The sequence below is a fragment of the Eptatretus burgeri genome, chromosome 3 (assembly GCF_056783735.1).
Source record: "Eptatretus burgeri isolate ZD-2024b chromosome 3, Ebu_testis_v1, whole genome shotgun sequence".
NCBI lineage: Eukaryota > Metazoa > Chordata > Myxini > Myxiniformes > Myxinidae > Eptatretus > Eptatretus burgeri.
The window spans coordinates 85,859,143-85,872,173 of NC_140963.1; the positions used below are offsets into that span (position 1 = coordinate 85,859,143).

At 44.7% G+C, this 13,031-nt stretch overlaps 1 protein-coding gene across 8 annotated transcripts in view; it reads left to right on the plus strand.

The window, feature by feature from the left end:
- The window catches only part of LOC147030366 (uncharacterized), a 117,008-nt gene that overhangs the window by 59,641 nt on the left and 44,336 nt on the right, over positions 1–13,031 (plus strand). For all 8 annotated transcript variants that reach the window (XM_085874330.1, XM_085874332.1, XM_085874328.1 and 5 more), the window contains 2 exons: positions 9,071–9,200; positions 9,435–9,566. In XM_085874330.1, coding sequence (XP_085730456.1) covers positions 9,071–9,200; positions 9,435–9,566 — 262 coding nt within the window. The remainder of the gene's footprint in view (positions 1–9,070; positions 9,201–9,434; positions 9,567–13,031) is intronic.

Below are 13,031 nucleotides of genomic sequence, written 5' to 3' on the forward strand. Positions count from 1 at the left end.
TGAGATAATACCTTGGCTATGTGCAGCTGGCAGACATGCTTATGCAAAACTTGTACCAACATATGTGGCAGACATGAAAGCCTGAGAATAAGATCACCCTGCAGGCTACCGGTGCATGCATGATGGTGGATTTGTTGTTCGAAGGTCAACAAATCTTTCATTAAACTGTGTGACACCTAACCAAGAGCCTCAAACAAGTTGTGAATAAAGATGGCAAAAGCAAGGGAGGTGTGATTGGCCTGACTTTTCACAAAGTTGCTCTTTCATGCTGGTTAATGAACAGGCGTGACTGCAGAGTATCGCTGCATTCAAGTCCCTATGTGATACCACTATCAAAACAGAGAAACCTCACGAAGAACTTGGTAAAGTCATGCTGGCCCAAGATGAGCATGGTATTTGCAAGGTCATTGATGCAGCTTTGCAGAAGTAGAATGCAATTGACCTAGAAGCAGTTGCATCACAATTGATCAATATCACAACAGAACAGGTGGGTGCTGAGGTACACAAAAGCCTGAACACCTTCCTGGACAAGAGCAAGAAGCACCATGACTGATGGAAACCACCAAGACAAAGAGTTTCTGGGACCCAGAATCCCATACAAAAGTTGTTGCTTTTGCAGACACAAGCAAGTTATTGGCAACCACGAGCAAAGACAAGTTTATCATGGATTAAGAAGTGTTTTTTCGTCAAATTTTTGTGGTTTCCAAATAGAGATGTAAGTTTGGAAACTGTGCTTGAACATGAGCTGGCCACTGCATCCTGCTCTGTTTTGTGATGATGGGACCATGAGAAAGCCTGCCAAATCTGATCTAGCAAAGAAAATTGAAGCTTCAGGTGAAGTACACAGTTGGGCCACTGGAACGACTGCAATATGTTATTGATGGCATGGCACTCATGCCAGGCTTGAAAAGACACTCTTCACCACCTTTGGTGACTTGATGTCAGGTTATGCGGGACACAAAGTCATTACTGGAAGGTAATGTTGGAGTTACAACCATTGCAGTTGTCTTTGACAGACTTGACCACCAGCAATCCATCAAACAAATTGAAAGACAAAGATGTGAGGATACAGGAGCCACCATTGTCGTCAAAGGAAGTCGCACAGTGCCCAACTACAAGAAATTTCAATGAAATTCTGCCAACAAAGCTGCTCGAGCTGCTTTCACTTCTGAATACATCATGTCTGCTCGTCCAGCGATCCTTGGTGATGATCAACACATCATTCTTGCTGATGGCTTTACTGAGGGTCCTGCGGTAAAGGCCCAGTCACACCTTGACGTTTTAGCCGGCTTATGCCAATTTTTGCAAAAATTTGTGTAAAACGCTGGTACACGTCGAATACGTTATGGGTACGTTTTTTGTATATGTTAAGACCACGCTGAAAAACACTGCCATAAGTGGTAGTACGCTGGCTTTAAACGTTGAAATTTTTTCATGCTTGAAATTTTACGACGTATGCTGGCTTATGACTCACACGTTCCGCTACGCTGGCTATAAGTTGTAGGCACGTTATGCGATCGTTGACACATGTTGAAACACGTTACTTGGAAGTTACTCAAAAGTCGAAACACGTGGAGGTAATGTTTAGCGTACCCGAAACTTATTTCTACCCTATGAGTAACGTTTTGTAAGCACGCTACACGAACGTTGTTCACACTTTGCAACACGTTACTTGAATGTACTACTAATACTACTAATACTACTACTACTACTACTACTACCAACATCGACATCACTAAATTATCTCGAACTACTACTACTACCATCGACATCACAATTCTCTCGAACTACTTCTACTACCGCATCGACATCACGAAATTCTCTCGAACTACTACTACTACTACTAACATCGACATCACTAAATTCTCTCGAACTACTACACATAACATCGACATCACTAAATTCTCTCGAACTACTACTACTACTACTACTACTACTACTACTACTACTACTACTACTACTACTACTACTACTGCTGCCAGTGACATTGACATCTACTCAACATGGAGTCAGGAACACTGATGGGTTCCTCTTGTGAAGCCCATTTGTATATACCAATTCCCCTAAACACTGCCAATACGCCATTATACGGTAGTTGTAAGTTAGAAACACGTTCAGTACGTTCTGTGGTCGTCCGGAAGACGTCAATCAAATTCGTCTGCGTACGCCAATGTGCGTTTGAGATACGTTACACATAGGTTCAAAGCACGCTACTCATAGGTTCAAAGCATGCCACTAATATGTTCAAAGCACGTTACTCGTAGGTTAAAAATTAAGTTTCGGGTATGCTAAACATTACCTCGACGTGTTTCGACTTATGAGTAACTTACAAGTAACGTGTGGCCGACGTGTGTAAATGATTGCGGAGCGTGCCGAGAACTTGCGCCAGCGTATGCGGAACTTGTGAGCCATACGTTGAGTACGTCGTAAAATTTTCAGCATGCTTGAAATTTCACGACGTACTAGACGCACCACGTAATATGCCAGCGTACTTCATTGTTTTTCATCGTGCTGCTAACGTATACACAACTTACCCATACCGTATTCGACGTGTCCCAGCGTTTTAGACACATTTTTCATTGGTCGGCATACGCTGGCTAAATCGTCAAGGTGTGACTGCGATGTTGACACTTCCAATTTTCAGGCGGTTATGATTTAAATCGGCGAGCAGCAGGTTTTTAACAGAGAACGCCACGAGTTCGTCGGCGATACGTGCAGCGCACTATGACTAAGTTAAACTATCGTTGGGAATAGGTTGTGAACGCCGACAACAGGCTAAGCTTTTGTTGGTATAAGTTATCTTTAACACAACGAAACGTTCTGTGCCCGTTACTAATACGTTATGCATACGACCAACACGTTATGAATACGACCAAAACTTAAAAAAAAAAACTCAAAACTTCAGCGTACGCCAACGTTTTACGTGCGTTTTTATACGTTGCTATTCCTGGCTAAAACGTCAAGGTGTGACTGGGCCTTAAGGCTTGTTGCAAACTCTGATGTGTCTAACTTGCCAGATCTCTTTAGTTCTCATGAGGAGACAAATACCCACATGGTTCTTCATGCAATAAATTTGTCTTCTACTTTTGAGTGGATTGTAGTTCGGAGTGATGACACTGATGTCTTGGTACTCTTGCTATATTATGCAAGCAAGGGAAAGTTGGATTCATCAGTTTACATGCATGCAAGACACACTAACCAAGTCATTGGTTGAAGAAGATACATCTGCATCAGCACTATTGTGGATAAGGTTGGCAAAGATCTGTGCCAGAACTTGCCTGCAGCACATGCCTTGACTGGGTCTGACACAAGTAGCTTGTTCAAAATTGGAAAACACAGCGTACACCAAACTTGTGGAACATGTTAAGTCAATACCTAATGCATTGAAAATGCTTGGACTTTCTGGTAGCATCCCTAATGACGTCACTGCAGCACGTGCATATACTTGCTGTGTATGCATAATAAAATGATACTATGCCCAAATCTGGACAAGCTCAGGTATGTGCTCGCTTCAACAACAGATAAGTCAACTGCTCAGCTTCCACCAACTGAAGATGCCTTCACCCAGAGTTTCTGGGACCCAGAGTTTATCATGCGAGCCAGTATCAGGGAGCAATTTGGTTTCAGAGCCATGTTGCTAATGTTTTACTGTGAGGTCCAGTTGGCAGTGATTGGAAATTATCAGAGAACAATTGTCTTGAGCCAGTTATGTACACAAAGGAAGTTGTTCCCATTCAAATGGAAGATCTTGCACACCTCTTCTGCACATGTCATGATTGTAATGTCAACAGAAAATGTCAGTGTCTGCAAACAGGACTAAAATGCACAGGATTCTGTGCATGTCATAGAGATGATTGCTACAACTATATTTCTCAGCAGGAGTCAGACAGTAATGAAGCTGATGAATGATCATTGACATGCATAGGAACTGCCACATTAGTACCTGTATTCTGGACATGGGATAAAACAGATAGAGTGCCTGTACATGTTTCCAATTACTAACTAATCAATAAATCTTATCTTATTAACTTTTATGGATACATTTACTTATACATGTACAATAAAGGAACCAATTGTCTTTTTTGTTGTAGTAGAACTTTTTTTTTTTTTTTGTATACCTTGGTCGAGGCTCGTATGAGAGCTAACACACAACTCACAGCAAGGAGGCATGAGACAAGAGGGGCGGGAGTGGAAGGGACAAAACAGTGGGGAACAGACACATTAGGTGAACTGTGGAAGGGAGAGGGATGGGGATGGGATGGGGAACATGGCGAAGAGAAGATGGACATTTCAGGGACTTTCAGGAAGGAAAGCAGGAGAAATGAAGGAAGTGGGCTTGGCTGGATTATCGGGGGTAGAAAAGATCGAGGATTTGGATGGGGGAAGATAAGAGGTGGTGGTGAACAGCTGTTTTGAAAGCCTGGAGGGAAGAATGGGAAAGAATAGAGTGAGGAAGTTTATTCCAAAGGCAGGGAAAAAAGAGGAATGAAAGAGTGAAGATGAGCAGTGATTCGTGATTTTGGTAGTTTTACCAGAAGGGGGTTGTTGGCGGACCTTGAGCGCCCTGTGGAAATGTGGTGGGGACAAATCACAGTGAGAGCAGGGGGGGCAAGGCTGGAGAGGAGTCGGTAGAAGACAGAAAGACCACCGACCAACCTGCGGTGATTGAGTGAGAGGCCCAAAGACTCAGCTTCATTGCAGGAGATGCCGATGATCTTAAATGCCCTGGTTTCGACAGCGTGAAGCCGAGAAAGGTGGGAGGCAGGAGCACCAGCCCAGAGGGGAGAGCAGTACTCCATTAGGCTACGGACAAAAGCTTTGTAAGTGGTCAGGAGCTCAAGAGGGCCGAGGAAGGACTTAGCACGACGGAGGATTCCCAGTCGGCGACTGGCTTTTGAGGCGAGGTTGGAAATGTGACTTTCCCAGGAAAGGTCATGGCAGATAGTGAGACCTAGAAGCTTGAAAGAAAAGACTTCTTCCAGAAGATTGTTGAGAAAGTGGATGGGGGGGGTTTTGTAAACGGTCCTTTCGAAGAGACATAGTGAGAGTGAGATTTGTCTGGATTGAAAGACATGTTCCACGTGTTGGACCAGTTTGTGATTTTATCCAGATCTGCAGTGAGCGAAGAAGCTGCTGCTTGCCGGTCTGAGGGATGACAGATGGTACGGCAGAGGGTGGAGTCGTCGGCAAAGAGAAATAGAGGATTTTCCAGAGAGTCCGAGAGATCATTGATCAAAACCAGAAAAACAACAGGGCCCAGAACGCTACCTTGAGGAACTCCAGCCTGCACAGGAAGAGGGGATGAAAGAACTCCATTTAGGGCCACACGTTGACTGCGACAGGAGAGGAAGTCTGCGATCCATGAGTGGAGATGGCCTTGAATACCATGGGAAGAGAGTTTGGTGAGTAGGGCAGGGTGCCAGACTGTGTCAAAAGCACGTGATATGTCCAGGGATACGGCTCGGATTTCCTGTCTGACATTGAGGACCTCCATCCATTGATGGGAGAGCAGAAGCAGCATATCCAGGGTAGAGTGACCTGGTCTGAAACCAAATTGATGATTGGAAATCAAGCCATTGGAGAAGAGGAAGGATTTCATGTCTGAAGCGATGATGGATTCCATCACCTTGCTGATGATTGGGAGAAGGCTGATTGGTCTGTAGTTACAGGGATCTGTTTTTGCACCTTTTTTATGCAGGGCAGTGATGTTAGCAGATTTCCAAGCAGATGGCAGATGACCTTGGGCAAATGAGAGGGTGAATAGAACAGAGAGAGGGTGAGCAAGAGCAGAAGAGCAGGCTTTGAGGACACGTGGGCTGATGCCGTCTGGACCGGTTGCAGAATCTGACTCGAGGTTTGAAAGCAAGCTCTCCACCTTGTCAGGAGAAAAGGATACAGAGTCCAGGGACAGTTGGGTGCGACTGGGTAAAGTGGGTAGAGATAGTGATGGGTTTAGGACACAAGATTTAGCTGCAAACACCGAGTTTAGACATTCAGCTTTATCACGTGTGGAATCAGCAGTGCGGCCATTTGAGGTAAGGGATGGGATGGAGGGGGAACATACACCAGAAACAGATTTGATTAAACGCCACCAGGATTTTGAGGAGGGAGAGAGGTTTGAGAGTTCAGACTTGAGATGAGAAAGATGTTGTTTTCTGGCTCTCCTGAGGGTAGATACACACTTGTTCCGAGCTTTTTTGTTCAGCCCAGGACTCCATGGCTGAAAAGAGCTTCATGTACATGTTTGATGCCTCACACACCTCTTGAATACTGCTTCCCTTAAAGCATTCTTCGAGCCGTATCATCGGCATATACTTCCAGAGTCAGTGAGCAGGGACAACATGTCCTACCAAGGCACCAGCACTAACTTCATGTGTTAAATATTAATTGTGATTTATCATAAACTTAACATTTGTCACTAATTACATGTCAACAAAACCAGTAATTTCATAATTCAGTATTATTTAAAGGTAATGTATTGTTACGGCTGTGGAAATTCGCAGAGCACCATATAGGTCCTAAAATCAGTTATGCCGATAAGTCCGTGTTCAGTTAGATTTCCCCACTGTTGTCTAATGGGATTTATTCGTGTCACCCGGGCTGTGATCTTTGAGTTAGCCGTTTTTCTTTTACTGTCGTTATTTTGGACCAACCGCCATTAATACCACCACAAAGTTCCACCAACCACAATCACGTCAACCGCCAACATCTCCACAGGCAACGAACAGCCGCCTTCACAACAACCACCTTAACCACCACCGCCCAACCACACCACCCTCACTACCACCACAAACGCCAGCCACACCACCCTCACGACCACCACAAACGCCAGCCACACCACCATGAAGACCACCACAAAACGCCACCACAATGCCAACCACACCACCACCGCATTTCCACCTCAGCATGGTTGCGAGAAGCCTGGCATTCATCGGGGGAGAACGGACGACGGCCTCACCTCTCCCCCAACGACAAACACGTGCGGGAAAAAATGAAAGCTATGGCAAAGGCAAAAGAAAGGCCCCGATTCGGCGAGGAAAACGCCCTGCTTCTGGAAGCTTCGCGCGCGTGCTGGAAGGGAGGGGGGTGAGGGGAGGGCGAGGGCCGTGGAGATAAAAGCGAGCACTGAACGCAGCGAAGAGTGTGTGTCGTCGAGGAGAAGCGAGTGGAGAAGCAAGTGGAAGTCAGTCGGTGGAGGTCTGGGCTCGTTTGAGAGTGTGGAGTTGTGGGCAGCCGTGCTGGAGCCTGGAGTCTGGGGTCCCTGCAGTCGGTGAGGAGCTGGAGAGGGTCCAAGAGGGACGCCCAAGCAAGTCACCACGAGGGTGGAGGTAACCTGCGGCGGCCTATTGGTGTTCCTTCGGTCAACCAAGCTCCTTGGACATAAAGACCCTAAGGGGTCCAGTCTGACCCCCTTGTCTTTGAGGGGGTCTTTTTCTTGCTTTTATTTGTGCGAATGTTGTGGCGCCATGTCCGCAAGTAGAACTGTATAAGTGACTGTACATGATTAGTTATAGACTGTATTAGCTCTTTCCTTTGCATTGTGTTTGGCTGTATAACTGCATGTGTGTTTCACCCATTTATTGCTTGATTGTATACGTGTGTAAAATAATAAATGTGTTTATTTGAATGTGAACCTGTTCGTCGTGTCATTTTTTCCCATTGAAACGCCATATTGCATTTCAGAATGGTAGCGGGCTTTTTGATAGCCGCTAAAAGAATCTGGTCCAGCGAGGTCTCGCGATAATACCCCGCTTGGTTATCCCAGAACGGAACGAACTGCTGAAGCGGTTCGTGTCCAAGCAGACCTCGCTGAGGTACGGTCTCTCGGTAGGCTGCCTGCGCGAATAATTAGGTATATCGACAATTCGGCGATTGACCCTGTTGCGTGCGGGTAGAATATTGACTAGGCCGTGGTGTGCGCTTGGAGCACACCCGTGACTGGTTTTCGGCGTTATTCCGGAAAGTCGTGACTGAATTGTCCGTCCGGTGGGCGTACGGCCGTGATTCGGCTAAAAAGCGGCTGTCCGCACGCCGGCGGGCGCGAATTCGTAACAGTATTTTGTTTTAGCATGTTTGGGACATACATTCTTATGTCCAAACATCATGTTTGTCTAAGTAGTGGAATTGTGCTATTCGTATTCATAGAGAGCCATCATTGTGTCATTGTTTGATATCAATATGGTGTTCTTCACTGAAAACAAAGTGAGTGCTGTCCAAATAAATGTTTATGATGGACTGTATTTTATGTCTGTATCTCAAAAATTGAGGAAGTTGGAGCAAATTGAGTGATTTCAACAATTGGACAAAATTTTGCATACATTTCCGTGGAAACGAGGCATTTAACATCGGACATGTCGGTAGGTTTTTCCACATCCATATTTTTTTTTATTGTTGAGCACATACCCCCTGAACCATAAAAATTAGGATGTGATATGCTCCACCTTCGGTTGGGATTGCTTCCATTTTTGGTCCCCTTTTTGTAATTGCCACTGGTCTAAAATTCCAAGGTGCTCACAAAAAGCACATTGTTACCTGATGTCGTTCTACAAATATTTATGGTTTGAGATTTGTAGAATTGTTGAGCATAAATGTCCTTGAGCACACATTTCAATCCACTTTATATTGCACATTGATTGCGGAAGTAATGTTGGAGCATACCTATGGATGCCCAAATTTGATAAGAAAAGCAATAGCTGGAAATTTCTGACTTGTCCCATCATTTTCGAAATACTTCATTAACACTTGTTAAACTCTGGTCCCAGCCTAAAAACCTCCTCTTCTCTGGAAAATAACCTCAATGTTTTTTTTTTACCTCCGCGTGTTTGCGGACGAGGCAACTAGTTTAACGACCTAGTCGAGCAATGGCTTGCTTCCACAACACGGTACGTGCTTGAGCAACGCCATACAGGTCTCGTTGGCATTGTTGAAATGACAGATAAAAGGGTCAAATATGACTGCCGAGATTGAACCATGAATCAGATTCACTTAAAGGTAAGAAAACGACCAATGGAGCTTTCCCAGTTACATGCCATGTGAGTGTGCCATGTCTTTTTTGTACTGTTCTGTGCAGGTGCAGTTGCAGTCATTTTCTCAGGAGGAGTTAGTTGTGTGGAGTCAATTTGACTCTCCACATCTGGTGCAGTTATTTGGTACCGTGCGGCTCTCATCCACCATTTCGCTGTTTATGCAGCTTGTGGAAGGTACCACTCACCATCCTTTCAGTTCCACCTTTCTATCTCACATTCAGTCAATATTATTGATAATTGTAAGGTTGGCATTGTGTTTTCATGGTTTTGTTTAACTTTGTTTCTTGTATAGACTGCATTTGTCAAGATGCCATAATTGGATCCTTGTAGTGGATTAATCATTCATATTGCAATTCTGTCATTGTGGAAACTTACCATCTTTATATATGAGCCATGTCCTCACTTCAGGTGGCACGTTGGAGGAGCTCATTAACGATAATGGGCAGCTGCCTGAAGATCTGGTGCTGCACTACACCTGCCAGATGCTGGAGGGTCTTGCATACCTGCATCGGCAGCATATTGTGCATGGTGACATTAAAGGTAGTCATGACATACTTATGGCAAGTGGAGCACAGTTTGGAGGCTTTGTGCATGCACCTTGTGTGCCAATTTTATGTAATACTGTATGTTGTATAAATTAAGAATCCCTTCTACCATGTCAAAGTTTTTGTGCCTCCACTGATGAAGTCACCAGAGGCATTGTGTTTTCAGGTTGTCTGTCCATGCATCTGTCCATGCGTCCGTGATAGGTTTTCCTCACCGCAATCACTTAAGAACCGCTGAAGGGATCCAAATCAAACTCGGTACAAGTATATATAATGATGCAAAGATGAACTGATTATATTATGGGCTCAATCGGTCAGAGGTCATGTCAGGTAGAAATGTTGTACTTGAGAACAGCTGAAGGGATTCAAATCAAACTTCGTTCAAGTATGTATAATGATGTAAAGATGAACTGATTACATTTTTTGGTTCTGAGGTCAAAGGTCGGAGGTTATGCGAGGTGAAATCCTGTTATCGCGATAACTTGTGAAGCAGTGATGGGATTTTGGCCAAACTTGATACAAGTATATTGTGATGGGACATCGCCTCTGTATAACTCTGAGGATGGCGTGTCTTCAAGGGACCATGGACACTGTTTGCAACTCTCAACTCTGGCTGGATCTTTGCGCCCAAGGTCGGCTTATTGTGCCGTTGAGTTAAGCGAGGCAAAAAGGGAACCGTGTCGGCGGTTACGCAACAGACCTCAGTCAGCCAGTTGGTCAAGCGGAATCAACGTCACCTACCCGCATCTCAGATTGAACTTGGATAACAAATCCGAGCTAGCCAAACACCTCAGCAGTCTTGCACCACCATCAGAATGGACAGAATAAGTCAGGACGTAGTTTCTTCAAGGGGAACCTAAATGCTCAGACCACCGCGATGCTAATCTATCCCTTGATACGCCACAAAATAGATGTGAAGTGTCATTTTCCGATTTCCAAATTATGAAGTAGGTAAATTTGTGACTAAAAAATCTAAATATTCTTCTTCTTCAGGTTAGCCGTGACGTCGCACACGGAAGTAGACCACCAGATCCATACTATGTACGGGTTACATAGCGGTGTGATTTCACTCAAACGAGAATAATTTTCAATTTTCTACAAATATGCCGAGTCGATCCTTGGTGCTTGTTTAGTAATACAAACTGATGGTTTCATGCTACACCAATGGCCAAAAGACCCGAAGTTTGCCAGAACTTGGACGAGGTTTGTCCAAAATACCCCCGTGTGAATCGGACCAACAAAATGTTTGCTTTTGCATTCAGAATATTTTACAGAGCACGTTATGAAACAACAGAGATGGCTAGATCTTGTGGTTACCTACCACAATTGAGAGAGGATGCTATCCCCACGATTAAGTGGAAGAAACCACCGTCACTCGAAACTGTAACACCGTCTCTACCCAGCTACCAGAATATGTGCACGGACGGACAATTTGAACGGTGAATCAAACACCTGTTGCCATTTCCCGGCAGTTACGATAAGAGCACCTGAAAAATAATTATCTATTATCAACATAAATTTCAACTAATCAAATGAACGACAATCTATTTATAGTGGAGAAAAATGATGTATCATCATCTACTCCTCCAAGAGGATTTTACGTAGGACGCTAAAACTTTCAGCCCCCCCCTCAATATTCCCCCCTCAACCATCACCCCCACAATACCCACCACCATTCCCCCCACAACCCCCAATCACCCTCACAATACCACCACTACCATGATACACCCCCCTCCACCCTACTCCCCCTACACAATACCCCATCCACTGGGGAGGGACATCGACACCTCACGTACATGACGATGGGACATGGCATGAACACAAATGGCGTCTGGGGAAAGTTTGAAATGGGATGATCCCATCATATACGAGACACCTGGTCAGCCTGCGAGAGTGGGACAAAGCATCCGTCACTCATTTTATCCACGGTGTCGGCTGTCGGGTGATTATGGGTATTTCTGCTCGAGTAATATATCAACCAATTTATCAAGTCATACAAAATCCCTCCCTTATAGACCGCCAATTGAACGGAAGATCAGACCTGACTGAGCTGAATATTAATGTGACTGGCATTTTCATCTTCACGAACGCTTACACCTTCTTCCTCTGAATCGCTCGCACAAGGTTTGAAACAATACGGCTCCATAATCCCACCGAAAGTGTTTCAAAATCCCACTGATCAGTTTCAACGTTCTGAGAAACTTCAGAGTTGCTGTTGATGGTGGAATTGGTATCGGAATCTGAGCTTGACATGCACTTTCTCTATGTAAAGCTGCTGTTCAGATCAATTTGGCTTCAAGGTTTGACATCACTGACAAAATATAAAATTGACACTCTAGGGCTTTTTTCGACACTTTATGATTGGGAAAAAAAAGTCATTTTTTTCGCCTCTTCAAATTAGACCGTGATTAATGATTCTCAATGGTTTTCAGAAAGAAAATAAAATTCAGTTTGGGTACCCCTTTAAGGAAATAGCTTTTAGTAGCAGTAATAAAAATGTAAGTACAGTATTTACAGTGGCAGGCAAACAAGTATTTACAGGGAGAGAAACCAATGGAATGACATACTGTATATGTACAACAATCACAGTGCGTATACATTAACAAATTATCCCCGATGCGACAGACCTGCCTTTGGAACCTTATGAATGACTAAACACACCACAGTAACTTACGTCAGCATCATACATGCGATGTAGAAGGGAGAGATGAGTGATTGGCAAAGAATGATGGGATGAATGATTTGTGAAGATGAGATGAGGATAGAAATCAATAAATAGATGGGGACAGGACGGACCCCCTGCTTGGGGACAGGACGGACCCCCTGCTTGGGGACAGGACGGACCCTCACTTGTTGATTCTGGCTCCTACATCCTGAATGAAACTGGAACCCTCTGCGCTTGCTCTCTTCCTGCTCCTCACACAGCCACGGCACTGGTGTTTCCCTGTGGACCAGTGACGTCACTTGCGGCATGTATTTAATGCATCTCCTGGCAGAACGCCCGGGTGAGGTAGATTAGGTAGATGGTCAAGCGACGCAGCTATCGGATGTGGTAACATGAAGTGAAGGTGTATATGGGTGGAAGGTGAAGAAATAAGGAAGAGAGAGAAGAGACGGAAGATGCAGGAAAGAATGAATGACTTAAGACGAATGGTGTGATGAGAAATGAATCGACAAAGTGTGAAAGAGAGTGAAAGAAAACGCGAGCAAAGTGAAACAAAAGGAATGACAGAGAGAAGGGCACAAAGAGAGAAAGACGAGATGATCCTTGCGTTTGTGTGAATAATAATAATGCATCCTCCAACAGAGTCTGAAAAACCTTCTCAAGCTTTGAATCTCCAATCCTCCCAGGTTTTCTACGCCCTTCCTTTTCAGGGACTCCACACGCATCCTTTTAGAGACCTTCAGAGCTGCCGTTGCACTTGAGCCTGCCTCCCCCCCCCGGTCTGTTTGGGGGGGG